The following is a 27,919-nucleotide window of genomic DNA, read 5'->3' on the forward strand; positions in this document are numbered from 1 at the left end:
TTTTGAATCCTTATTCTCTGTTCACATGACCGTTTTAATATTGTTTTAGGCTTCTTTACTTTTAGACCATGTATTTATTGCACTATGTTTATTAATGTTTTACCATTGCTTATGTATGTGATTTTATGTCCTTGGGCTGAAATAAAGCTTGAACGAGCGTAGTATTCTGCCCTTCTGGCCACACAAATTGGGCCTTACTGGTGCCTGCTGCTGGCATGGCTGCTCTGTAAACTCATTTAAGTAAGAAGCAAGAGCTTGGCACATGATGAAGAGCAAAACTCCTGAGCTGGAGTGTATTTTTAATCCTATGTATTAAAAATTGAGGCCCTAATCATGAAATGCTTTAAAACAATGCAGCATCCTATAAACTTGATTCCTTGTTACAGTGGGAGCCTTTAATTTGATTCTTTGTTACAGAGGGAGCTAATGGAGGTCCCTCAGCAAGGAGGTTATATAACCCCTTAGACAGTTTAAAAATCAATCTACTTGCCTGATTCTGGTCCGTCTGTAATCTGTGAAGTTGGATATTCGGTAAGCCAATATATATGATATTGGCATAATCGAGCCATGAAATTACTACATCCAATACCACTGTAATTAAAGTATGCTGTGTGAGGAACCAAGATATCTTTTTACTCTATCTCGGTGTACGAGAACACGCTGAGATCAATGTTTCTATTCAGGGTTTGTTCCATGGAGTGCTCACGGTCTATGATGCCTCCTAGACTTTTAACTTGTGTTTTTTAAGTGTGCAGGCCACATCCATTTCTTAAAGCCAGTAAAAAGAATTCCAAGGGTCAACTTTATTATTCAAAAACACGATTTCAGTTTTCTCTGAATTGAGTTTTAAATATTTACTGCTCATATATTCCTAGATGAAACACATGACAAATTTAAAGTTTTCTGGAGAGGCAGAGGAATTATCTAGTCTAAGTTTTAATTGGGGGTAAACAGCATAGTTGTATATTCTGCAATTAATTTTCGTTAACGCCTGGATAAATGGTCTAGTACAGTGCGTCCCAAACTTTTTAGAACAACGACCCAGTTTTAAAAAAAACAAACGTTTAGCTTTAATGGAGAGGCGGGCAATTTTTAAATGTAACTAAAGTATTGTGTGGTAGTCGCACTGTCATTTACAAAGAGCTTATTTTCATTTTTTTAAATCTTTTTAATTAATTTCAAGCATGGCAAGTATGTCAGCACTTGGCAAACAGCAATTTACCATTGAAATGGCCACTAAATTTGCACAGACCTACAGTTTCACTGATAAAACTATACTTCACACAAGGTTTGTGTGAAAATCGTGTTTCAGTGAATAATTAACATTTGTGCATCACCAAGTAAAGTGTCTTGATTTGTTTTGATCCTGTTATAATCTTTTTTTCCATCAAACTTCAGAATGACCTAAAAATGTGCTTAATTTTTGCTTTCCTAAGTGATGATTGTGTACTGTTTATTAACAGGTATTTAAATTGTGTTGTGTTTTACAAAAATGACACCCACCAGCCTTTCGGTTTACCTTCAGCCTTTCCTGTACTTCAGCAAGATTGTCACATAATTCACTTTACTTTTCAACCTCTGACTTCAAAGTGAGGAGTTTTTAAACACCAATCCCCATGTTTAACAAGCATTTGGAATGCAATAGGTCTCGCATTAGGAAAGTTTGAGGTATTGGTATTGTAAATGACGATTTTTTTTAATTAATGTGTTTGTTTTGAAAATAGTCAAATTAATAGCTTTGTCATTTACAATGCCAATAGTTTTAACTTTTGCAAACGTGACAGCTATAGCACTTGTAATGCAATATGTGTTGTATTTACATGACTTAGATGTATTATTATTACAAATAACAATGGCTGTTATTTTTTTAAATAATTAATACAGAGTGGCAAAGCGTGCCCAGGGGCGGCACAGACCTGCTCTTCGTCCCGGGGGGCGGCGCCCCCGCTCGCCTCGGACAGTCGGGCCGCCCCTGGGCACGCTTTGCCACCCGGCATTTCTGCCCGGAGCCCGCACGCTCCGTGGATCAGACACACACAGCGCCTGGCCTGCAACACAAGCACATGGCAGGCAGGGCAGGGGCTGCTGGAAAGGGAGTGGCAGAGCAGCAATGGGGCAGCAGGAAACCCACAGAGAACGGACAGCGAATGACCACTGCCCCCTCCCACGTCTGTCCTAGGCAATAACAAGGACAAATCTATTCAATACATCAGCCTTACTCCAACGTGGAAACAGCCTGCACCAACAATGAGGGGTAAATATACCACAATGTGGGGGAAAAGATGAGGACTAAATAATAAAAGACAGAACCACGCTGCTTAACCTACTAAAAAGACCTACAAAACGCTGTCAATGAATGTAGAAAAGGCGGTCAAATAAATTACTAGTGAAAGTAAACGATGTAAATATTTATCAATTAATAGCACGATTCTCCATAAAAACAGGGTAATAAAAATACTTTCAATATGTTTCTCTTGCAAAGAAACGGGTTCACAAAGCCAGCAGTGTGTCTGCGGTGCAAAGTGGGCTCAGCTCACCACGAGGCATCACTTCTGCAGCAACGTTCACGGTGACACATAAGGTCAGGCTTGAGGAAATGCCAGAGCCAGCAGTTTAGGAACTATAAAATATTACTCATGATGCTGCGAGAACAACTGATAGTTAAGAGGAGGCATTCATTTGAATAATGTATGTTGGGTGGAGGGGGGGGGCGGGCAGTGGGGTTCAAATACCCTGTAAACCAGAGGCTGGACCAGTTATTAGCAGCTGACCCGGTTTCCTCTTTGCTAATTAGCACAACGGGATGAGTGACAGGGAGGGAAGAAACCATGGGAGGGACCCCCAGGGGTGAGGAGGGAAGCTTGTGATGCAAGGCAGGGGGGGGGGAGGGGGTTGGGCCAGGGAAGTGATGTAATCAAGGGGGGGAGGGCTGTGACAAGCCTTGAAAAATAACAATGACCTTCAAGTCCTAGTCATTGAACCTGCACTACACCCGCCACGTAGAGAACCTTCCATCTGTTTACTACAACCATTAAACCGGTTACATACAGCACCGCCTCTCCAGTGACCCACTGTCAACACAACATGGGAAGGTATCACCGACTCGGGGCCTGGCATCCCACAGCGCTACGGTGCCTGGGAGTGGCCAAGAGTAGCCCAAGTGGACGACAATCACCCCACACCCAATGGATCTCCAAACGTCAACTGCTGACCAGCGCCCAATCGCCCCTCAAAGCCTGCCCGGTACCCAGACCTTCATGCTGCGCTTCTCTCGACAGCCAGCCCCCCTAAAGCAGCGACCAACAGCTGGGGTAGAATAGATGTCTAAAGGAGGCAGTGGGCGCAGTCTGTAACAGATCTTCGGTCATGAAGCCTGCCACTCCAGGACCAGAGAGATGGGCATGTATCTTCTAGAGCACACGTTAGTGGTCAGCCCCCAGAACCCTGAAAGGTCACTATTCTCTGTCCTTTCCCCGAGCAGCCATTAGAGGTGTCGCCCATGTAAAGTACAAACTCTGCAGTTTGCCTGTGCGGTCGGTATGGACTAGAACCAGGAAAAATCGGTGCTGAACATCCCTGGTAAAAAGAACGCTTGCAAGCCATTTCAGAGTACATCGAAAACACTACCAGAACTGCGGCGGGGAGCAATAATCACACGGAAAGGTACCAGAAGCGTGGCAGGGATTTAGTTTCACTTCCCAACAAAGCTTTAAAACGTCACGTTGAGAAGTCAATGCAAAGTAGGTGCACGCCGATTTAAACGAGTCATCATCTTGAAAATAAATAAAACACATCTACGCCTACGGAGCAGTGGATGAATCATTAAAGCGCTCTCCTTCAAACGTAGTTGTTATTATATCCCGGGCGGAAGTCAGGCAGGCCGGGGGGCGGGACGTGAAGACACACCGGAAGCCCGGGCGGGCTCCCGTGAGGTGAGAGCCTCGCACGCACAGAAGGATGAGACCGCCGCCTGCAACGAGCCCTCGCCTGGAGACGAGTACCGGTGAGTGGGGGCCTTTGCTGAGCTGCGAGGGCGGGGGGCATGTGTGTGTGTGCGTGGGGCGGCGGGGGGCTCTGTATGTGTGTGTGTGAGCGTGCGTGTGTGTATGTGTCTTGGAGTCTGTGTGTATGCGTGTGTGGTGAATGGGGGGGGAGAAGAGTGTGTGTGTGTGTGAGCGAGTGAGTGTCTGTCTGTGTGTATGCGCATGCATGTGTGTATGTGTGGTGATGTGCACAGTGAATGTGGACGGAGCCGACGTGCGCGTGCACAAGGTCAAATCCACAGGCTAAAGCGCGTGGCACCCTCTTGTCCTAATCCCCCTGAAGTCGATCACTATAGTTCTCGAACTGGACTGGAGCATCCTACGGATGCTAGTCCAGCTCGACCTAAAAAGCAGCAATTTCTCAGAAGAAATAACCTGACATTTTACCTCTGTCTATTGTGCCCATCAAATGAGACCAGATAAATACAGAAATTCAAGGCATCTTTATCTTTTGCTTTGGCTTTCATGACCCACCAAAAAACAGCTCACGACTCACCATTGGGTCGCGGCCCACAGTTTGGAAGCACTGGTCTACTATAAAGATTGAATGCATGGGGTGATAGGGAGGAGTCCTGGGGAACCCAACTTTCCACCTGTAATACTATGATCTTAACCCCTTTGATGCTGATGACGACCTGAGCTCGTCATGTTACTCTGGATTTTCGAAATCCCAGCACACAGCGGGAAAACCGTTAGCAGTCAAGGTGTTAAAGAGAACCAGATGGACAGATTAGGTGCGCTTGTTCAAATAAGATCTAACCCACTCAAGGGCAACACCACTTAAGCCGCAGCATCCACACTATTCATCAATAACCTGTGATCAACCATATAGAAGGCTGCTGATTGTCCAACAAGACCAGAGCGGATCTGTCAAACCTTTAACACCATTGCTGCATGTGTCATCAAGCACAGAAAAAAATACTGATTTGGTACAGTGCGCGGGGAGAAAACCAACTTTGAGCAGATTTTAAAATTGGGACTTTTCAAGATGAGAGCGTAGTGTCTGCGCCACGTATGCATTTCATATATGTATCATACTCACACTAAGCAGAAAAACACAATACAGAATGTGTGGATTGTAATAGATACATGGCTCGAAAATTGAAGGGCCTAGTGGATGATCATGTGTGGCTGTTAGGACTGAGTTCTAGAAGATTCATGCACTGAATCAAGAGAAGTGAAAGAAAATTGCATGTTTTTAAAAGGCAGTTTCTGTCAATGACGAGTTTTCAAAAATCGCAGCTTCAAGATGTTCTACCCAGTTGTCATCCCTCTAACAAAATTGGAATTTAGAGAGCAAGAATTTGGATTCGAAATGGTGACAAGTCGTGAGTTTTCTGAATAACGGCATGCATATAAAATTATAAAATGCCTCTAGAAATGGATGCGATTGTGGTGAGGTTGGAGAAGTATATGCTTGAGCAAGGAATGGGGGGTGGGGGTGTGGGGAGTCTTTTAATGCAGTAGGAGATGTTCTGCTAAAATGATTTAACCTACTAGTACTGAAATGCCTGCCATGACTTTGAACTCGTCTGGTTAATGTGCCTGACACATTTGTCAGGCTCAGAAATACAAGAGAAGTAAATAAACTGTGGTTCCCTGTGGTTTCTACATCATCCAGAATGGACCCCGTGCCAATTTCAAATCCATCCCTTCATCCAAATATGGATTTGGCTAAGTGGGGAAGTTTTATGGTTTAAATCTGTATTCATAGTTTAAATCGGTTTTATTGGTAGTGGAGGAGTTTTAGTGAGTTAATCTGTGTTTTTAGTTTCTATAATTTTTTTACCCCAAAAAACAACTTTCCGGCAGGGGTTTACAGAAGAAAATTACATCACAATTGTTTCAACTTTGTTTCTCATACTACCAATCAGTGGTGATCTACCCTACTTGGCCTAATGTCCCAAACTAAGCTTAATTTCTTTAATAGGTTTACTAAGTAATTTTCATTTATAACATTTGTTAGAACACACAGATATTCTCTTGCTTAGGCATTTTTATGTTTCTTCAGTTCCACATCTATTTACCTATCTACCTTAAAGATGCTCCCAAATGAAAAGTATATTCTTAGCAGCCAGTATAAAAAAATATGAGGAGAAGGGAAGGAGCCAGGGACCCTTCAAAGTTAATAGGAACCCACCCGACACAGCCTTAACTAAACTAATGACTCTAAAGAAACCATAAACCAAGTGTAGGGGGATTCTGGGGCTATGTAGCTCTTACTGGGCCACTGTCATCTCCCACTTTGAAAGTATTCTGTCCCAAGCTCTTGCAACCTCAATTTACCCTGTCCCCTTTTGGCCTCGCTAAAAAAGCAAGATACCTCTGCTCCTGGCCAACCTAAGTAAATCCCTTTTCCAGCCTTCATATATAGACTTCACTGCTGTATTCCATTTCAGCATCTTGTCTCTAACCTATAAATTTAGTTTTGAGTTTACACTTTCTAGTGCGGGGTTATATACCCAATAGACACATCTCAGGAGAGGTTATGTTTCGATCAGTTACCTCATTAATAAGATTAATAATCTCCGACCAATGTCCCTGCATTTGATAAGTGTGCCTATTTCCCCACATCTAGGGCGTTTAGCTAATGCGCCTAGAAAGCATTTATTAATTCTGCTCTGGATATGGTAGGCCCCATGAAAATTGTAAATATGACTCAGTTTCCAGCATGCATCGCTAGAGATTTTGGGGGCATTCTCCAATCTTGCACATAGTCTTATTCCTTAATTGGTATTTACAGGTCTGCCGCCCAATTATCCCTAAGTGCATCCAAGTACACATTAATGTGGTTCATCAGCATGTGATATAAGAGTTATGGCCCTACAACTGCCCGAGGTGGCATATATTGTATGGGGCCCCAGGTGCACAGGAAGTTCACTCGTCCCTCCATATGTCTTTCAGTGCTGCTATTTACAGAACTATACAATAGAAAATGCCCCACAGGCAAATCCGAATCATTAATCAACTCTTCATACTCCCGGAGTGCCCTTTACCTAAATAGAGCTCTAATTCTGTCAACCCATGATCTACCTCTGTACACAAGTTTACCCAAATGCCTTTGTAGGACAGGGCAAGCAGGCAGGTAATGGGATGGGATGTTCAGTGTATAGGCTGCCTAGGGGACTATTGTTCTTGTTGTATTTCAAACATCTGGTCCATCAGTAATATTTTCACTTTTATGAGGCCCTTTATTTCCGAATTTCTTCTGTTGGTACTAGCGTGAGTTGGGTGGTCCATCTTGCTCCAGTAACACGGCCTGTCTGTGTTGGCAGTCACCTAGTTACCCTCTGAAGATATCTATATCTTCAGTGGGTATACGTCAGGACCAACGTCAATAGGGTGTTACAGGATATATATATATATATATATATTTTATCCGTAACACCCTATTGACGTCGGGTGTCCATATGTGTTCAAGGCATGAATGGTCTTTCATGGATCTGGCTGCTTATCCTTAAGGAATAATACCATACCATTTGCATATTACGATATGTAGTTTGGCATGTCTTGAGTTATTAATCCATAATAAATATTCTCCTGTCTCACCTTACACGCTAGTGGTTCTAACACTATGTCAAAAAGCAGGGGGAAAAATGGGCACTCTGCCGCCTCCCACTTTCTACCATATATGAATCGGAAATGACTCAACTAGTTTTCACACATGCACCGGGTGTGGTATAAAGGAGTCTTGCCCATTCACCAAATCCCTGTCCCAACCCCTTTTTATCTAGAAAAGCATATAGATATAGCTATTCCAGGGTGTTGAACGCTTTTTCAACATCTATTGTTACAATTAAGGCATCGATGTTCGTGTCTGAGGGGTAGTCTAGTATTTCGATTGCTGTATTTCTTCCTGGGATAACCCATTCTGATCAGGATGTATAATACCCTGCATATAGAGTGGAGTGGTGTGGCTCACTGGTTAGAGGCGGCAGACCCGGATGCCGAGAACGGCCCGGGACCAGGGTTCAATTCCCGACGCGGCAGGGACGTGGACCAGGGTCAGCGGACTCGATAATTCTCGCCTCAGTGCCTACTCTAACCAGGGATCACACTCTGCAACTCTGGGCATTAGCTTGCCTCATCTCTACAACTGCCCCCCACATTCGCCAGGGATGCCTGGTTTCACTTTGGAAAAACCCAGTAGGGACCATCTCACAGGGATAGCCAGGACTGGTTCCCCAGCGGTCTACAGCGCCACGACGCCTCAGGGCAGCAGTGCGCTTTACAAGACACATAAATACATACATATAAGGTAACAACCTCACAGCAAGTAGTTTATTTAAGATTTTATAATCTACATTAAGATTTGATAATGGCCTTCATGCAGACACATATGCTTGGCTTGAATAATGGAATCACTAATGCTGCTCCAGTAGGCTGAGAGGGTGGGGGAGGGGCGCACAGATCTGTCTCTTTGATACACTTCCACTAGCTTTGGGGCTGTTAGAAGTACGGTGAAGTAAAATTCTACTGGTAGGCAATCTGACCCAGTGACTCTCCAGTTTGCCATCCCTTTCAGTGCTGCTATTAGTTCTGTTGCAATGTTTTCTCCACCGATGACTCTGCTTCCTCCTGCGACAATGTTGATAATAGAACCTCACCCCAAAAAACATCTAGCACTCCACCCAGTTGGTCCACCTTTTTGTGTATAACATTTTGTAATATTGTTCAGATGTGCCAAATATTAGTTTACTAATGAGCTAAACCACCCAACTGATTTATATTTATTTTATGTACCACAGCCAACCCCCTTCAACTCTGATCCTTTCTGCTTTTGGAGTGTAAAGTGAAGAGAGACCTACAGCAGCAGGCTAAGATCATATATACTGTGGACACCTACTAAAGAATATAATCTGATGATCTTGGCGTGAATCTGGACCTGCCCATTTTTCTTTCAGAGTCCAGGGCACTATAAACCGTCCCATGGCTAGTATCCGTTCTGAATGCTTGGGCTTCACCAAGTAAACCTCCAATTGGGGATTCACTCCAGAGTATGGCAGCAGCAACTCCATGTTCTCTTCCTTTAAGGATTTGATCTCTCAAAGGACAACCGTGTCACACTCCAGGGATGTTCCTCCTTCCTCCCTGCGTTGACTGGTGCCCTAGTCAGCTCATTCTGTCTTTGTCCCCATTTAATTGACTCTCCATCCACTCCCAAAACTCAGGGTCTGTTAAGAACTTGTCTCCTGTCAGTTATCGTTTTCAGTTTTGCCAGAAGCAGCATAGCATATTTTACCCCTTATTTCGCAGTTGTCTCTGAACCGCCATTAAGGATGCTCTGTGTTGTTGTACAGTATCCGTGAAGCCCTGGAATATCATCACATTGAGATTTTCGACAGTAACCTCACCTTGGTATGGTGCTTGTTGCAATATGTATTCTTGGTCTCTGTAGTGGAGAAGTCTAGACGGAAGGGGTTTTGCCAGGTTCTTGTCAGCTCGCTCTAGTGCGAAAAGGGACGAGAGTCCCTCAGGGCCATCACTTGCCTCAATCAGGTACTTTAAACTGGTAATCCTACATTTCCAGTTCATTCTGGGAGGCCCATTATCCTGATGTTTTTCTTTCGGGTGTGCCATTCTGTGTCTTCAGTCTTGTATCCCAGGAATAATACTAATTTCTTTCAGTTGCCTCTGCAGGTCCTCTGTGACAATTTTGATATTGGACTCCTCCTGTTAAGTTTTACTAATCTGCTCTGCCATCCTGCATTGATCATCTTGCAGTAGTCCATCATCCACCAGATAGTGTCGATTTAATGTTCAAGAGTTCTTCTGTGGCTTTTATGAGGGTGAAGGTGGAGTCCAATTTGTCCCACTGATTTTCTTCCCTGTCTGAGGTGGTAGATGGTGAAGGCACCTTTGCAGCCATTTACTTCTGTTGTATATTATGCACCTCCATTGCTTTCCATTTGTTGTGTTTCCCCATCACTGTGTAAATTGCACCACCTAACTAAAGAGTCTTTAAGCCTTTTGTCAAAAAAATGTGAGCAAAAACATGCATACCTGTGACAGTCGGCTAAATTATAATGGGCAAGTTATCGGGTCTTAGCAAGCAGTTCGGTAAACCATCCCCTGCCTCAAGTCCAAATATCCTCACCATGCCAGTAGCGAAGTAGTGTGGCTCACTGGTTAGAGGCGGCAGACCCGAGAGCAGAGGACGGCCCGGGACCAGGGTTCGATTCCCGGCGCGGCAGGTTTCTGGACTAGGGTCAGCGGACTCGATAATTCTCTCGCCTCAGTGCCCACTCTGATCAGCGATCACACTCGGCAACTCTGGGCATTAGCTTGCCTCATCTTCACTAACGGCCCCACCAGACCGCCGGGGATGCCTGGTCTCACCCTGGAGATACCCATTAAGGGACCATCTCTCAGGGAAGCCAGGAAGGGTTTCGCAGCGGTCGAAGCGCCTTGGGACCCTACGGGTAAGTAGTGCGCTATATAAATGCCAATACATACATACATACACCTATATCTACTGTCCATTTGCAGGACTCCAAATTGCTGTGCTGAGGTCTGAGTTTTCACCAGTAGAGGAAACAGCCCAATCTAGGCCCTATTACACCATCTGACGCTTCTCCCTTCCAGTTTTGTACTAGCTGCAGAGGGACGACTATCCCTCAGTCTCAGGTTCCCTCTTCCTGGCCGGGCACAGTGTGGTACATATGTTACGTGATATCCTCTCTCTCTACCTCTCTCAATACAGGTAGAGCTATTGATTCTGTAGCCTCTTTTTCAAGGCCTCACGCTTCACCTTCACAGGAGGGGAGGAATCTCATGGTAATCTTTTTACTCCCCTGCACGTTTTCTGCTTCTCTCAGCCGTAAGCAGCCAACCCACTATGCACAGAACTTCCATCTGGTACGACAGGTATGCAGACCAGGGGGACCTAGAGCACAAGCAACTGTAGGAAACGCATCCAAGCTCCTGCTGGGCACAGTATTCACAGTTCTGACTTCATAGTAGCCACCATCTTACCTTGTTTGTTCTACCAGTCCTTGTCACTATAATAGAGCAAATCTGCTCACCAGCTCGATATGCTTACCCCCGATTACCTCACAGGACATGAGGGAGGGTTCCGGACACCTGTAATGTTAATTTCTTCGCTAGTTACCGTTCTCAAGATGCCCATAGAAGCTCTGATTATTGGCTGCTCACCAGTTCATGGTAGCTGCCACCTTGAATTGGCTCTCTCGCCCAGAGCCGTGCTTGGCTACAAAGGCCAATAACCGCTCTGGGTGGAGAGCCAGAATTGAGTCTCCTGCATCAGCTTAGTCATGCTAGCTCCACCTATTAATCCATGTAGAGCTGGACACTAGTTTCTGCCTGGAAGACGTTGTTGGATGGTGGGAGCCTGCTGGGAGTCGATCGACCTGCATGTTATACCATCTGTGTCAGGCCACGGCCCTGGATAAGTATCTTTCTTGCTGAGGATGTTAAACACAAAATAATTTGTACGGTTGTGTGGTACTTCTCTGCTGATTTGAAGTCAAAAAGCGCGTCTTTAGCACTAGTTAACACCATTGTCACTTGTTAAAGTTGGAAAGGGGTGGGTCTGAACCACTGGTCGCTGTCTATGAATCAAGAGGGGAGTTTAGTCCTAGATCTACAGGAGGCTTTATTGACCGCTAGAAATAGCTGAATAGATTGTTCAGCGTCCTGCAAGTCAAAAGGCAAGAGGCTGTAGTTGAGAAGTGTGATGTGATCGTGGAAGTTGTGATATTACGCATTTTAGACTCCACTGAGCGGTGAAGTGAATGCATCAGGTTTTGAACGTTGTCATGGTGACTGTGAAGGCTCACATAAGTTTTAGACTTAGTTGCAAAGTTTACAAAAATATATATTGGAACTTTACTATAGAGATCTACTCTTGTATTGAGTTTTAGGAAATCAGGTGAATTATTTTATATCCGGCTTGCTATCCAGTGTGTTTTCTGGCAAAAGCACATGGTGCCTCTTCCTTTCCCTCAAAACCACTGCTGCAACAATTTCCATAATTGCATCCAATCTGCTCACTGCCACGATGCATGATCCATTATCATTTTCCCTCTTTTGCACCATTGTTCCTTTTTATTTCCTTTCTTTAAGCTACCTTTATGTTGTGCAATTATTATTTGTAACCTATGCCAAAACTTGTTATTCTTTGTTTTAATTTATGAAATGATCCCTTTTTTCAGATTTCAAATTCTAACCTTTTCCCTGCTTCATTGCCGACGCCTCGTGATCCATGTCAGAAGTACTTCAAGGTCAGATTCGCATTGACATATTTCAGTAACACAAAAAAACATTGTACCACATTGTACGTCAAGTCCCATCATTATTTTGTAAGCGTTTGAAAGACACATTTCTCTCATTTACCTGCATTAAAGGAAAGTTACACATGCTCACCTGTAAGTAGAATCCTTATTGTGTATGTTTGCGACTATTGAAGCTTCATACTTATTCTGCAGACTCACAAGTATTTATCATACCACTGTGTGAATTATATTTGTATGCCTTCAAGCAGCTGATATGCAATTAATGAATTCCTGTCTTCCAGAACCTCTATGTTCCAACTCCCCTTATTCATCTTTTCTCTGTGCTAATGGGGTGTGCTACACTGAGGAATTGATGGAGAAGCTTTATGCACAACATAGAAATGGTTTAAAAATTCCAGAATATCCACTTGTGTGTTTTTCCTTATTCTCTACAGTGTGTCAAATTAGGCAGGATGTTTCTTCAACAGTGAACGCTTTTGCCAGGTGTAAGACCTTTTTTCCAGTTGCCTCTGTATCCTTTTGTAGTCCTTATGTTGCTTAGTGGACTACTGCATAAGTCACATGTCATTTCTTTCTTTATTTTTAAGCACAGGTATGCTCGTAGGATTAAAAAGCTGACTGATTAACGAAAAATGAAAATCCGCTGAAAAGAGAAGCATTGAAACTCTTACAAAATTGTCCAAAATGTGAAAGCGGGTGGTGATCCAAAGGAAGTGAATACGAGCTGGGATATCAAAACTATGAAAGATCTTTGCAGCACTAGGCCTCTTGAAAACAAATAACTCTGAGTAGACATTGATCTTCCAATCTTCAGGGGCATAATGCAAACCCCAGCCCTGCAGGCATGGGGCTCCCGTCAGCACACAGTCTATCAGTATCTGTGAGGTATAAGAGAGTGAGGAGTACCTCATCATGTTCTGCAGGTGGGCTTCATCATTTTTTGGTTCAAACTACTGACGATCTAATAGATCTTCCTCAAACATACGTGGAGATGATATTAGGCTATGTGGCTCAATCCATATCGGCTTAAACTGCACCTATTGCTTTACCGAAATGACTGCAGAGACGGGATCAGATGCGCGGAGGCCACACAGCAGCCTGACCCGAGATTCTGGAATCTTGGAGTTTATGCAGGTTGCACCAAATATGTCATTACAACATCACAACAGTGCAAGTGTGGTAATACACAGGCCCCCAGTACTCTGCGTTGTGGGGGTAAGGTAACACTTTATGCAGAATTTTACGTTTTCTACCTGCAACCCAAACCTTTAACACCTGGGCATAAAAAAAGCAAGAACTTTGTTGGTCAAACTCAACTCCAGGTTTTTCCAATGTCATCTTAAGGATTTTTGGTGCCCCAGACAAGGCATATTTTGTGGCCTCCTGTTTCGAACAACTTCGTATTTCATTATTCATTCTCTACTATTTCAAGGCTGCATGATGCCAAACAATATTGAATTATACGTTAGGCGTTCAAACCCGGGCTCCACTGAAAAATGTATTTTCCAGGTCACAAAAATCCTTAAGATAACACTTAGCATAGAGAGCGAGAGTTAGAGGTGAAGGTAGACAGAGAGAAAGAGAGAGGATGAAGTAGAGAAATAGGCGGAGATGAGCTATAGAGAAAAAACACTTTGCCATGGGGCCTCTTGAAAACAGGTGTTCCTGGGCAATTTTCCACTTTGCCCATATTTTAAACCATTTCTGGCGCTTTTCACTGACCCCATTGTCATAGGCACTAGTCCTAGATGATTAGGCCAGCAATAACAGGTTAACAATTTAAAGCTCTATCATTACTTAAACACTTAGTTGTCCATAGTTGACCCACACAGGTTGTAAAGTACGTTGGTCTCCAGCACCCATTATATACATGCTATACCAATAGTACTTGTAGAGCACATGTGAACCATACAGAAATGGGGTTATTTATTTGGGGAGAGGGCACCCCAGACTAATTTTCTAGTCCAATTAGTTCAAAAAATGGGCTAACCTAGAACTAATTGCAATACAATTTCTGTGAGTGGATTCTTATTGAAAATTTTCCGTAGAAAATGATGGTGAAAAGTCTACCACTCTATCATGACTCGTTAATCCAATATGGCGAATTTTTCAAAATGGCCGCCCATTATTTGAGCTATAGGGGATAACTGTTTATATGCCCATGTGTGGTATCATTTTATATGTTTTTAGGGATGGGGAAAGTCAAAAATACCATCAAAAATTGTTTCTGATGACCATAATATCAAATAATCGAGGAATATGTCAGATATGCACAATTTGTATAATTTTTTTCGTTGACTTATATGACAAAGTGTGAAGGAATGTAAATATTACAACAACATTTTAAAATAAATAGTTTGCTATTGTTTGTGTTTTGTTTTGTAACTTTGTAGTTATTGTTTTTTGTTTGTTAATCAAAAATGTTTCATTTAGGTGTTACAGGTACGTGCGAGTTGCTGTGCGATACAGTGAAAATGGACTTAGTAAAGTTTTTGATTTGTGATGTGGTGTTTCAAGAAGATGACGATGTATCACTATGTACTCACCGAAAGGGGAGTAACTGGAATTCAAAAAACATGCAAGGAGAGAAAAATATCTAAGTTTCACGTTTGTGTTGGGCAGAAAGTTCACAAGACATGTAGAACGCGTTTTGTTAACTTGAAAACTCCGTTCCAGGAGAAAGAATCAGATCCCACAACTACTCGTGGGAAACTTGTCTATCTGACATATTCCACGATTATTTGATATTATGGTCATCAGAAACAATTTTTTATGTTTTTAGGTCTCACAGAGAGACCTATTGCAGTCAAACCACAAAGCTGACTTCACGATGAGGATTTGTAGAAGTGCACGTGCTTGTGAACGCGCTTCTATCCCCCTGCCTTGCTCTTCAAAGGCTCCCCTTACCATTTGCTTCTGCCTCCCCGCCCACTGCTTCACACTTCACGGCCGCCGGGCTGTGACTCGCATTTCTGCCCAGCCATCTGTTCCCCAGCTCCAGCACCTCTCCTCTCTCTCCCCGCACACAGCCTTACTCGGATTTCTCCTCCCCTTCCCCAGCCAACTCCCCCCAGGCCGTGTTCCCTCCCACCTTTCCTCCTCTCTGTCCCTCTCTCTCCGTACATCCAGCGCAGAATCCACAACTGTCACGTCAGTGCCTGCCACATTAGGCATTCCACCACATATCCGTGTTACGAGAAACCATGTCAATTTTTGAATAAGTTGCATTGTAAATGCTTGTTCACACCTGCGAGCTGTCTGTTTAGATACATGTTGGCCAGCGAATCCTGCTCAGAGAGCTGTAAAGCCAGCAGGTTTAGTTTGTCATAGTGGAATTGTATCTGAATTCATAAATAGTAGTGTTTCCTGCCATGCGTGTTCTCACGGAATACATTTTTAAATATGCATGGTTTCATTTCATCCTTTATTATGTAGAATCCAGTCTAACAGATGAGTCGTTCTGGGAAACATGTTACTGAAAACGCCACTTTGACTACAGGATTGTAAAAGAAAGAAGGAAACGGGGTGTGGTGTTTCAGTACTTTCTGCTAAAACAATGAACTTCGACCCTGCCACTTAAGAACTCCGCACGTTGCTCACTCCCATCATGCAGTGAAGCAGCTTGTGTTCCCCCCCCCCCCACTCACTTAGGAAGAACACTTGACACTTCTGCCCCTGCTTAGTGATGTAGGTTTTACTAGAAATACATTTCCCATGTGATTTTTACCAGCACATAGTTTTCTAGGACCGTCTGTTGGAAGAGCTGCTTTGATGCTTTTTCTAATTATGTTTTTTGATTCAGTGGCTTGCCTTCAGGACTATTAAACTGTTAAGGAATGTGGCCATTGACAGAAGATGCCATACAGATTCATCTCAGTCATAATAGCAGTAGTCACGTGTTCCTGTATAGTCCATTTCATATGAAGCAGCAATACTGCTCATGCTCCCTCCCAGAAAAAAAACGAGATCGAGGCTTGCTTTGATCTCTCTCCCCCACATCAACCGCTAGTGAAAGTCAGTGTTTTTGTAATTAATCATGGCATCATAATAACTACATGAGCCCAATGTTGTCTTGCCACACCTATATAATCAGACTGATAAGACTGGTAATGATTCTTGCTGCCTTTATTTGGGAAACAAATGTGATCATCCTCAGCCTTTCTTTGTAATACTTTGGATTTGATGTTACAGTTTAAATCGCTTTATTGGCATTTTCATATGAAGATGGCAACAGGTAGAGCGCAGCACTGCTGAGTCCCGGCCTCTGTCTCATCTCGGACCCCGACCATCGCCGGAGACTCGACCTCCGGCGCACTCACCCGCCAGTCACCTCTGAGTCAGAGCGCACTCTGCTGTCACCGTCCCTGCACTCTCGTCTCAGTGTCAGACCTCTCTTACTCTCGTCTCAGTATCAGACCTCTCTCACTCTCGTCTCAGTGTGTGTCAGACCTCCCCCCTTACTCTCTGCTCTCATCTCAGTGTCAGACCTCTCTCCCCCCTCACTCTCTGCTCTCTCCCCTCTCACTCTCCACTCTCTCTCCCCTCTCTCTCCACTCTCTCCTCCCCTCTCTCTCCCCTCTCACTCTCCACTCTCTCTTCCCTCTCACTCTCCGCTCTCTCTTCCCTCTCACTCTCCGCTCTCTCTTCCCTCTCACTCTCCCTTCCCTCTCACTCTCCGCTCTCTCTTCCCTCTCACTCTCCGCTCTCTCTTCCCTCTCTCCGCTCTCTCTCCCATGTCTAGGCTGCTCTCTGATTGTCTCCAGTGGCCTCTGTCTGTCTCTGGTCACCCCTCCTCACCAACACACACCCTCACATCCACTCACCCTCACACCCTCACCCTCACCTACCCTCACACCCTCACCCACCCCCTCACACTCGTACCCTCACTCACCCTCACCCCCTAATCCTCACACACCCTCACTCACCCCCTCACAACCCTCTCACCCTCACTCACCCTCACACCCCCTCACCCCTCCTCACCCCTCTCACCCTCACACACCCTTACCCTCACCCTCACACCCCCTCACTCACCCTCACACCCCCTCACTCACCCTCACTCACCCTCACTCACCCTCACTCTCCCTCACTCACCCTCACTCACCCTCACTCCCCCTCACTCACCCTCACACCCCCTCACTCACCCTCACCCCCTCACACACCCACTCACCCTCACACACCCTTACCCTCACCCCCTCACACACCCTCAGTCACCCTCATACCCTCACCCTCACACCCCCTAACCCTCCCCCTCACCCCCTCACACAACCTCACCCTCACACCCCCTCACTCACCCTCACACCCCCTCACTCACCCTCACACCCCCTCACTCACCCTCACACCCCCTCACTCACCCTCACCCCCTCACACACCCTTACCCTCACCCCCTCACCCTCACACACCCTCAGTCACCCTCATACCCTCACCCTCACACCCCCTAACCCTCCCCCTCACCCTAACCCCCTCACACAACCTCACCCTCACCCCCTCACACACCCACTCACCCTCACACACCCTTACCCTCACCCCCTCACCCTCACACACCCTCACACACCCTCACACACCCTCACCCTCCCTCACCCTCACACCCCCTAACCCTCACACACCCTCACTCACCCTCACACACCCTCACCCACCCTCACACACCCTCACCAGCATAGCATAACAAAACCTAGCATAGCATAGCAAAACAAAGCATAGGATAGCAAAACCAAACCTAGCATAACAAAACAAGAAATAGCATAGCAAAACACAACAAAGCGTAGCATAGCATAACAAAACACAACAAAACATAGCAAAACAAAACATAGCATAACAATACACAACAAAACATATCATAAGATAAAACATAGCATAACACACAAAAGCATTGCATAACAAAACATAGCAAAACGCAAAGCATAGTATAACAAAACACAGCATACATAACAAAACATAGCATAACAAAGCATATCAAAACATAACCTAACTTAGCATAACAAAACAGCATAACAAAACAACATAGCATAGCATAACAAAACAAAGCTTAGCATAGCATAACAAAACATAGCATAGCATAACAAAACGTAGCATAACAAAACATAGCATAGCATAACAAAGCATAGCATAGCAAAACACAACAAAATATAGCATAACAAAACAAAGCGTAGGATAGCAAAACTAAACAGAGCATAGCATTACAAAAAAAAGCATAGGATAGCAAAACAAACCAAACCATAACAAAACATAGCATAACAAAACACAGCATAGCATAACAAAACAAAGCTTAGCATAGCATAACAAAACCTAGCATAACATAGCATAGCATAACATAGCATAGCATAACAAAACATAGCATAACATAACATAGCATAGCAAAACAAAGCATAGCATAATAAAACACAACAAAACATTGCATAGCATAACAAAACATAGCATAGCATAACAAAGCATAGCAAAACACAATACCACCCAGTGCCACATAATTATATGCTACATAATTACACTGCACTCAATGCAACATACTCTCCAAACAATACCACTCAGTGCCACATAATTACTCTACTGAATGCAAGACACACTCCACACAATACCACTCAGTGCCACATAATTACATGCCACATAATTACAATGCACTCAATGCACATACACTCCACACAGTGCCACAAAATTACACGCCACACAATTACACTCTACTGAATACAACATACACTCCACACAATACCACTCAGTGCCACATAATTATATGCTACATAATTACACTGCACTCAATGCAACATACACTCCAAAGGCCACTCCGAGCCACATAATTACATGCCACATAATTACTCTACTGAATGCAACACACTCCACACAATACCACTCAGCGCCACATAATTAAATGCTACATAATTACACTGCACTCAATGCAACATACACTCCAAATACCACTCACTGCCACATAGTTATATGCAACATAATTACACTGCACTCAATGCAACATACACTCCAAATACCGCTCAGTGCCACATAATTACACACCACATAATTACACTCTACTGAATGCAACACACACTCCACACAATACCACTCAGTGCCACTTAATTATATGCTACATAATTACACTGCACTCAATGTAACATACACTCCAAACAATACCACTCAGTGCCACATAATTACACGCCACACAATTACACTCTACTGAATACAACATACACTCCACACAATACCACTCAGTGCCACATAATTACACGCCATATAATTCCATGCTTCTCAATGCAACGTAAATACACTCCACATAATACCACTCAGTGCCATATAATTACACACCTCATACTTACACTGCTCAATGCAACATAAATACACTTGATCTGTCTATCTATCGCCCTTACTCTCTATCTATCGCCATCACTCTATCTATCTATCTATCGATCGCTCTCACTCTCTCTATCTTTTGCCCTCACTCACTCTATCTATCGATCTATAGGCCCTCACTCTACCTATCGCCCTCCCTCTATCTATCGCCCTCCCTCTATCGCCCTCCCTCCCTCTATCGCCCTCCCTCCCTCTATCTATCGCCCTCCCTCTATCTATCGCCCTCCCTCTATCTATCGCCCTCCCTCTATCTATCGCTCTCCCTCTATCTATCGCCCTCCCTCTATCTATCACCCTCCCTCGATCTACCTATCTATCGCCCTCCCTCGATCTACCTATCTATCGCCCTCCCTCGATCTATCGATCTATCGCCCTCCCTCGATCTATCTATCGCACTCCCTCCCTCGATCTATCTATCGCGTTCCCTCCCTCGATCTATCTATCGCACTCCCTCCCTCGATCTATCTATCGCCCTCCCTCGATCTATCTATCGCCCTCCCTCGATCTATCTATCTATCGCCCTCCCTCGATCTATCTATCTATCGCCCTCCCTCGATCTATCGCCCTCCCTCGATCTATCGCCCTCCCTCGATCTATCGCCCTCCCTCGATCTATCTATCGCCCATACTCACTCTATCTATCGCCCATACTCACTCTATCTATCGCCCATACTCACGCCCATACTCACTCTATCTATCGCCCATACTCACTCGATCTATCTATCGCCCATACTCACTCGATCTATCTATCGCCCTCCCTCTATCTATCGCCCTCCCTCTATCTATCGCCCTCCCTCTATCTATCTATCTATCTATCTATCTATCTATCTATCTATCTATCTATCTATCTATCTATCTCCCATACTCACTCGATCTATCGCCCATACTCACTCGATCTATCGCCCATACTCACTCGATCTATCGCCCATACTCACTCGATCTATCGCCCATACTCACTCGATCTATCGCCCATACTCACTCGATCTATCGCCCTCACTCACTCTATCTATCGCCCATACTCACTCGATCTATCGCCCTCCCTCGATCTATCTATCGCCCATACTCACTCTATCTATCGCCCATACTCACTCTATCTATCGCCCATACTCACGCCCATACTCACTCTATCTATCGCCCATACTCACTTGATCTATCTATCGCCCATACTCACTCGATCTATCTATCGCCCTCCCTCTATCTATCGCCCTCCCTCTATCTATCGCCCTCCCTCTATCTATCGCCCTCCCTCTATCTATCTATCTATCTATCTATCTATCTATCTATCTATCTATCTATCTATCTCCCATACTCACTCGATCTATCGCCCATACTCACTCGATCTATCGCCCATACTCACTCGATCTATCTCCCATACTCACTCGATCTATCGCCCATACTCACTCGATCTATCGCCCATACTCACTCGATCTATCGCCCTCACTCACTCTTTCTATCGCCCATACTCACTCGATCTATCGCCCCCACTCACTCTATCGCCCTCACTCTATCTATCTATCGCACTCACTCTATCGCCCTCACTCTATCTATCTATCGCACTCACTCTATCTATCGCTTCACCACAGCATCACTCAGCACCACCACACCATCACTCAGAGGAAATGCAACATTACTAGGCGCTTCCACAGCATCACTCGTCGCCGCCACAACCTCACTCAGCACCACCACAGCATCAATCTGTGCAACCAATCAACAACAACTGGTTCAAATATGTTCTCTCAATGTTTCAAGCTTTGTTACAAATGTCACAAAAAGATGTTATTTCACTTCTGTGCTTGGATTTTCGTCACAATAAAATACAATTAACAAAATCTTCACAAAAATTATTTACAAAAGTTTAAGCTATTGCCATTATAAATTACAATAACTTTTATTTAAGTATTAATTGTTTAAAAATGTAAAAACCATTGTTATTTGTAATATCAATACATCTAAGTCACGTAAATACAACACATATTGCATTGCAAATGCTATAGGTTTCACATTTGCAAAATTTAAAACTATTGGCATTGTAAATGACAAAGCTATTAATTTCGCTATTTTCAAAACCAACACATAAATAAAAAATGTGTCATTTACAATACCAATAGCTCAAACTTTCCTAATGCGAGACCTAATGCATTGCAAATGCTTGTCTACTTTCCAGTCCCTAAAAACATTTAAAATGATACCACACATGGGAATAAAACAGTTATTCCCTATATCTCAAATAATGGGCATCCATTTTGAAAAATCCGCCATATTGGATTAACGCGTCATGATAGAGTGATAGACTTTTCACCATTGTTTTCTACGGAAACATTTCAATAAGAATCCACTCACAGAAATTGTATTGCAATTAGTTCTAGGTTCCGCAACAAATTGACTAGTCCAAAACTTGAGAAACCCACGCTGATTATGCTAAAATAAAATTCTGCTCCCCTTCACAGCCAATGTCATCAAGAAGGCCATGCCAAGGTCATGAAGAAGGCCATCAACGCCCAACTCTCTGAGTTCATCAAAAGCCAACCATGTCCTGCACTCCTCTCAGCCTGGGTTCTGAAGCAACCAGAGCACAGAGAGCGCCCCCTCCTCGCTGCCACCAATTACGTCCACTCCCTCCTCGACCGGGGAGTAACAGCAGCCCTCATCCTCCAGGACCTCCCGGCCACCTTCAACACCATCTCCCACCACACCTTAAGCATGAGATGAGACTCCACGACAAAGCACTAGACTGGATCCGTTCCTTCCTCACCAGTTGAACACAGCGTGTCAGACTACCACTGTTCCTCTCAGGACCCATGGAGACCGGCTGTGAAGTCCCTCCGGGCTCCTCTCTGAGCCCAGCCCTCTTCAACATCTACATGGCCCTGCTCACAGCCATAGTCCGTAACCATAGACTCAACATAGTCTCCTACGCCGACAACACCCAGCTGATCCTTTCCCTCACCAACGAGCCCACAAGGGCCAGAAACAACTTCCACAACGGAATGAATGGCCGTCGCTACCTGTATGAGAGACAGCTGCCTCAAGCACAACTCGGAAAGGCCAAAGTCCTCATCCTGGGGCCCAACACCTCTGCCTGGGAAGACTCCTGGTAGCCCCCCACGCTAGGTCCTCCCTGTCACCCACGGACCATGCACAAAATTTCGGCATCATACTGGCCTCCTTGCTCACGATGAATCCCCACATCATTGCTGTCTCCATCATGCTTCCTCACTCATCAGCAGCAGACTTGACTACAGCAACACACTCTACACAACTGTCAGCCAGAAACTCCTACGGAAACTACAGAACTACAGAACGTTCAGATCGCCACAGCCAGTCTGTTCCTCCACATCCCCTGCAGCAGCCGCATTTCCGAACACCTGTGAGAACTCCACTGGCTCCCAGTCAACAAGAGTCCTCCCATTCAAGATTCTCATACAGGCCAAAAAAGTCCTCTACGACACCAGACTAGCATACCTGAACCACCGCCTCTCATTTCACGTATCCACCAGACACCTCTGCTCTGCTGAACTGGCCCTTGCCACTGCCCCTGGGATCCGTAAGACCAAGACTGGAGGAAGGACCTTCTCCTACTTCTCTGCCAAAACCTGGAACACCCCTGCCTCTCCACCTCAGGCTATCCGCGTCACTGACCTAATTCAGGAAGGATCATAAGACCTGGCCTTCTACTGAACCTCAGCGCCCCTCAGGACCTGCAGCCTGCCGCTTCAAGTGCCTTGAGACACTCTGGGTGAGTAGTCTCTCCTAACAAACAAACAATGATTGATTGATTGATTGAGAGAATCTCTGCTTAACCCTTGGTTGCTGTGGCTCAAGCAACAGGCAATCCCCAGGCGAAGTGTGTGGTAAGTTCAAGCAGTACTAGCAATATCAAAGTAAAGATCAGAACACAATAAAACTTAAAACCAACTTAAAAAAATAGACACACATTTAAAAATTCAGGAAAAAATTAACCACTATAGAAAAACAACAGTTCATGGTGGACTGTGACCCAGGCACAATTTCAGGCCAATGGCGATGGAGCAGAGGTTGGATACACCAAGTGGGTCGACCCAGTCAAAGGTTGTACCTTTAGAATTACTCTCCAGCTGCAGGAAAAGCTTCTTCTAGTCAGCCGTGCAGCCCCATGATTATCAGGACAGGATTCTGGGCACCAGGTGTCTCACTACTAGGCCTCCTACAGGGTCTAGTCCTCTTTAGTCATCTGGATCTTCTTGGTGGCAGGAGGCCGTCTGATTTTGGTGTCCCTGAAGCAGGTAACCCGGAGGCCACCCGCTTGACCCTTGTAGGGCAGTTCTAGACCCTAGGTTCCAGCAGGATTCAGGGGTCCTTGAGTTCTTGTGTAAGTCGTCTTCTTCCAGCAGGAGCCAGAGCTCAATATTCTTCTTACAGGTTGGCCTTCTTCTTCAGATAAAGCCTTCCCAGGTGCATGGATGTTCTGAGGACGTGGAACTACCAGATTTATCCTGTGCACTAACCAGTGACTGGAGTAATTCTATCACCAAATCCTAACCCATATCATGAAGCCTTCTCCACATTTTGCCACATTTACTCTTTGCCTACCTGCACATGTAACCCCTGTTTCAGGATGGTGGAATCCAGCTGCCAGGAGGGAGGCCTGTCTTCAGCTTCTTGAGCCCTCTTTTACCTGACAGGATCAAAGCTGGTTTTCCCTCCCACTGTGGCCCGTCTATCTAGGAGGTTGCAAGGGATGAACAGAAGAATCTATTCCTAGCATCTGCGAGTCAAAAGAAGCTGTTCTAAATCTGCCCATTGTTCTGCCGGCTGTTCATGGGGCAACTCCAAGATTGCTAATTCATGCTAAGTGCTCATTAGTTAACCCTCATTGGTCCTTCCTGGACCCAGAGGCAAGCCACTGTCATCTGAGGAAGAGTAGTTAACTCTCCCAACCAAAGATGTGTATTCCAGCTCCGAAGGTGAAACAAATTGCAGATCTGGATTTCCCCACTATGTGACTGGTGATAGGCTATCTAGGAGGGTCCTGGGAATGAACAGGATAAACCATCTTTGGCATCTCCAATTCAAAAGAGGTGTTTGTCTAGTAATCTGCTCCTATCCACTCCCAGACAGCTAATTGGTGCTAAGTGATCAACAGTTAACACCCATTGACATTTCCTGAGCCTACAGGCAAGCCATTGTTCTCTGAGCCAGAGTCGTTAACTCTCCCAGCCAATGATCTTTATTTCAGCTGTGGAGGCGGTTTTAAGCAATGTCTGACTCAGGCAACCTAAAGTAAATATTTACAAAGGTACTTTTATGCATAGGTTAACAAAAATCCTACTTCACCATGACTTTGAAGCATTTTTCTGTCCCTTTCCTATGTGGAGGTTGAAAATAAAGATTTTAATCCCACCTAGGCTTAAAATGTCTAGCCTGGCCTACACCATAAAATAACTTTGGGCTCTGCTTCACTGTGAGGGTACACTAACCCCAATATGTAACTTGATGTATTTTTAAGCTCTATGGGTTTTTTAAGGCACAATTTAGTAGTGGCTTACGAATATATGGAAATTGCCTTGTCTTACATGGCACGGGGATTGTTCCCAGCCTTGTATCACTGCAGTGCATTTAAACTGCAGCCTAGCCAGAGCATAATGGTGCTCCTGCTAGAAACCTATTTGTTTAATACCTTTGATTGGTGTAAATACTCACTTTAGCCCACCTATGATATTGAACTTTCAATGCTATAGGGTCGCTTAATGTACCATTTACAGTGGACTTCTAGGGAAGTAAAAAATATGCTAGATAGGGAGTTACAATGTAGAGCGTTTGTTTTAACAGGGAAGCTCAGGCGCTTTACTGCTATGTTAGAAGTGATAAAGAGCACAGAGTTCTAAAGCCAGCTAATCCCGACATGCACAAACTGGGCGACCATGACGAAAAGGGTTCATTTCGTACATTGACTATTGCTGTTCAAGAGTTGTGACAGAGAGGCAAAATGTCTCTGAAGATGGTAGCAAAGCCCAAGTAAACAGCTAAGTGGTTGGATCACATGCACATACCGTTTGCCTGTCATGTGTACACATCTGTAAAATTGTCAAGATTCTAACCTTAGGTTTCCAGATCTGGAAAAGGTGTCAAGAAGTGATCATCTTAGTCAATACCTTAATCGGCCACAGCAGCACCTGCATGATTAGTTCCAGTGTCCAAGACACAGCAGTCAATCTTGCATGGATCTAGATTTGGACTACTTGCTTTCCTGCACCTAATCCTTAACAGTCTCCACTAGTGTTTTAGGTGGGGGTAAGAACAGTTTTGGACCTGTGTTCAGCAACCAAAACCTTTCACCTCTTGCCGCGGTGACCCTGATTTCCCTGAAACCTACCCATAGGAAAAAAAAGCTATTAGCAAAGCAAAGGTTCTGTCTCTCTCCTAATGCTGCCTTCAGGAATCAGCCCATTCCCACAGTTCTGTGACTGAAAGTAAGAACTCCGCTTCCATTAAGTTTGTTCTATAGGAATCTGAAGCAAAGTTCATTACTTTATGTATGTACGGTTGAAGCAGACCTCTCTTGCATTAACTCCAGGTGAACAAAGATGCTGGTCTAGCAGACTCCAACTCTGAAATGTGGAAAAAGGTAACTAGATTCCAAGTCAACCTTCTTCCACATAGGCCGATGCTTGTACGGGGCAGAGTAATTCTCACTTTTCTTTCTTATTCTGTCAGAACTACATTGGCACTGCCACAAAAAAGGTATGTATGTGGGAGTTTGACTTTCCTGGCTGTCTTGGACACAATATTATTTTCTTCCTTGATGTTCAAGAGAAGGCGCCTACTTTTTTTTTTAGAAGTGATGGCAGCTGTATCTGCAATGTTAGCTTTAGCAAGATGGCACCAAAGAATGGGCTAGCTTGAATCCAGTGGTGTAGTGAGCACGGGACCCTTCCCAATTAGGGCGACATATGCAAAAGAAACAATTTATGGACGGAATGCTGGATAATGCAAACATTCACCCCCGGTCACAAGGATCTGGGTTTCTGGGTTTAATCCATCATTCGTTTGCTCACCACACCCCCCAGTTTGGACCCAGCCATATGCAAATCAGTCTTGACCCTGTTCCTTGTGGAAACACTCCAGCCCGAACTGCAAAGCCAGATCTTCCCTGGATCAGAAATGAGCATCCTGGGACCAATTTCAGGGCATCACCCTTCATGAGCCAGGCTAGCTTGAATCCAGTGGTGTAGTGAGCACGGGATTTGATGGGCGGAATGCTGGACAATGTAAACATTCACCCCCAGTCACAAGGATCTGGGTTTAATCCATCATTCTTTTGCTCACCACACCACCTCCAAGGAAGGTATTTTTCAGCTCTTCTGACATTGACCATAGTCAATAGAACTGACACCTTTAATCGGGGACCGTCCTTTCTCACTGTGGAGAAGAGTTTCATCTTATCTCCTGGCTTTGTGGTAGATCACACAAGCTGTTTAAATAGACGAGAGGCTCCTTGAAGTGGGAGCCTCCATAGTTTCACTGCAGCCTCTTTTTTCAGAACAAGTCTTTCAAGATTAGTACATTGCCCCAGGTTCCCTTAGCCGATCAGCTGGGCACAGGGTACTGCCTTTGTGGCACAGACCTCAAAGTTATCTAGTTTCACTTCACTATTCAAAGATTTTACAGCAGATATCAGATGGTTGTGGCTTAGGTGTATGCTCCCATTGTATTGTGCTCTTGAGATGACGCCTGGGCCCAAGTAAACATCCCCTGAACCATGTATGCCACAAGGGAAACCTTTAGTCACAGTGATGAAGGCTGATTATTCACCTTGTCATCTATCACTTCACTGAACCACTAAGCTTTTGACCAATATGCCTTTAATCGTGTGTGGTTAAGTAGCCAGTAAACAGATGATCAGGTGTCAGTTGAAGGGCAGATGGCTCAGGTTAATGCTTTGCCTCAGAACTAGCTAGATAAGGTATTCAGGTCATGTCCTGTCGATCCTTAGTTGCTGGAATCTGTGAATGCACAAACTCCTTTCAGAAAGTTCTTGTTCTGAAATGACAGCATATTGAGTGTCTGCTATGTGTTTCTTACACTTTTGTAATTGTTATATTTTGTATGGTACTGAAGCCTTTTTAACCCATAGTCTCAAGTCACATCAAAGTTAGATCTTCCTCGTGGTTTTCTTCCTGCGCCCTTCTTTAAACCCACAAAGTACTGTACACAATTTAGATGTTCCTAGGGCCCTCCAATGAAATTGGATGCAACCCTCCAATGAAATTGGATACAAACATTAAAATCATATATAGACCCTTTTGTTAAGTAT

The 27,919-nt window shown here is 44.5% G+C and overlaps 1 protein-coding gene across 11 annotated transcripts in view; it reads left to right on the forward strand.

Annotated features, from left to right (window-relative positions):
- Window positions 1-27,919, forward strand: part of APBB2 (amyloid beta precursor protein binding family B member 2) — a 973,994-nt gene that overhangs the window by 346,247 nt on the left and 599,828 nt on the right. The window contains exon 4 of one of the 11 annotated variants that reach the window (XM_086963922.1): window positions 12,218-12,286. The exons of the other annotated variants lie outside the window; for them this stretch is intronic. Within the exon in view, the coding sequence (XP_086820048.1) occupies window positions 12,268-12,286 (19 nt within the window). The 5' untranslated portion in view covers window positions 12,218-12,267. The remainder of the gene's footprint in view (window positions 1-12,217; window positions 12,287-27,919) is intronic. 11 annotated transcript variants of the gene reach the window in all.

The sequence above is a fragment of the Lissotriton vulgaris genome, chromosome 3_2 (assembly GCF_964263255.1).
Source record: "Lissotriton vulgaris chromosome 3_2, aLisVul1.2, whole genome shotgun sequence".
Lineage (NCBI taxonomy): Eukaryota > Metazoa > Chordata > Amphibia > Caudata > Salamandridae > Lissotriton > Lissotriton vulgaris.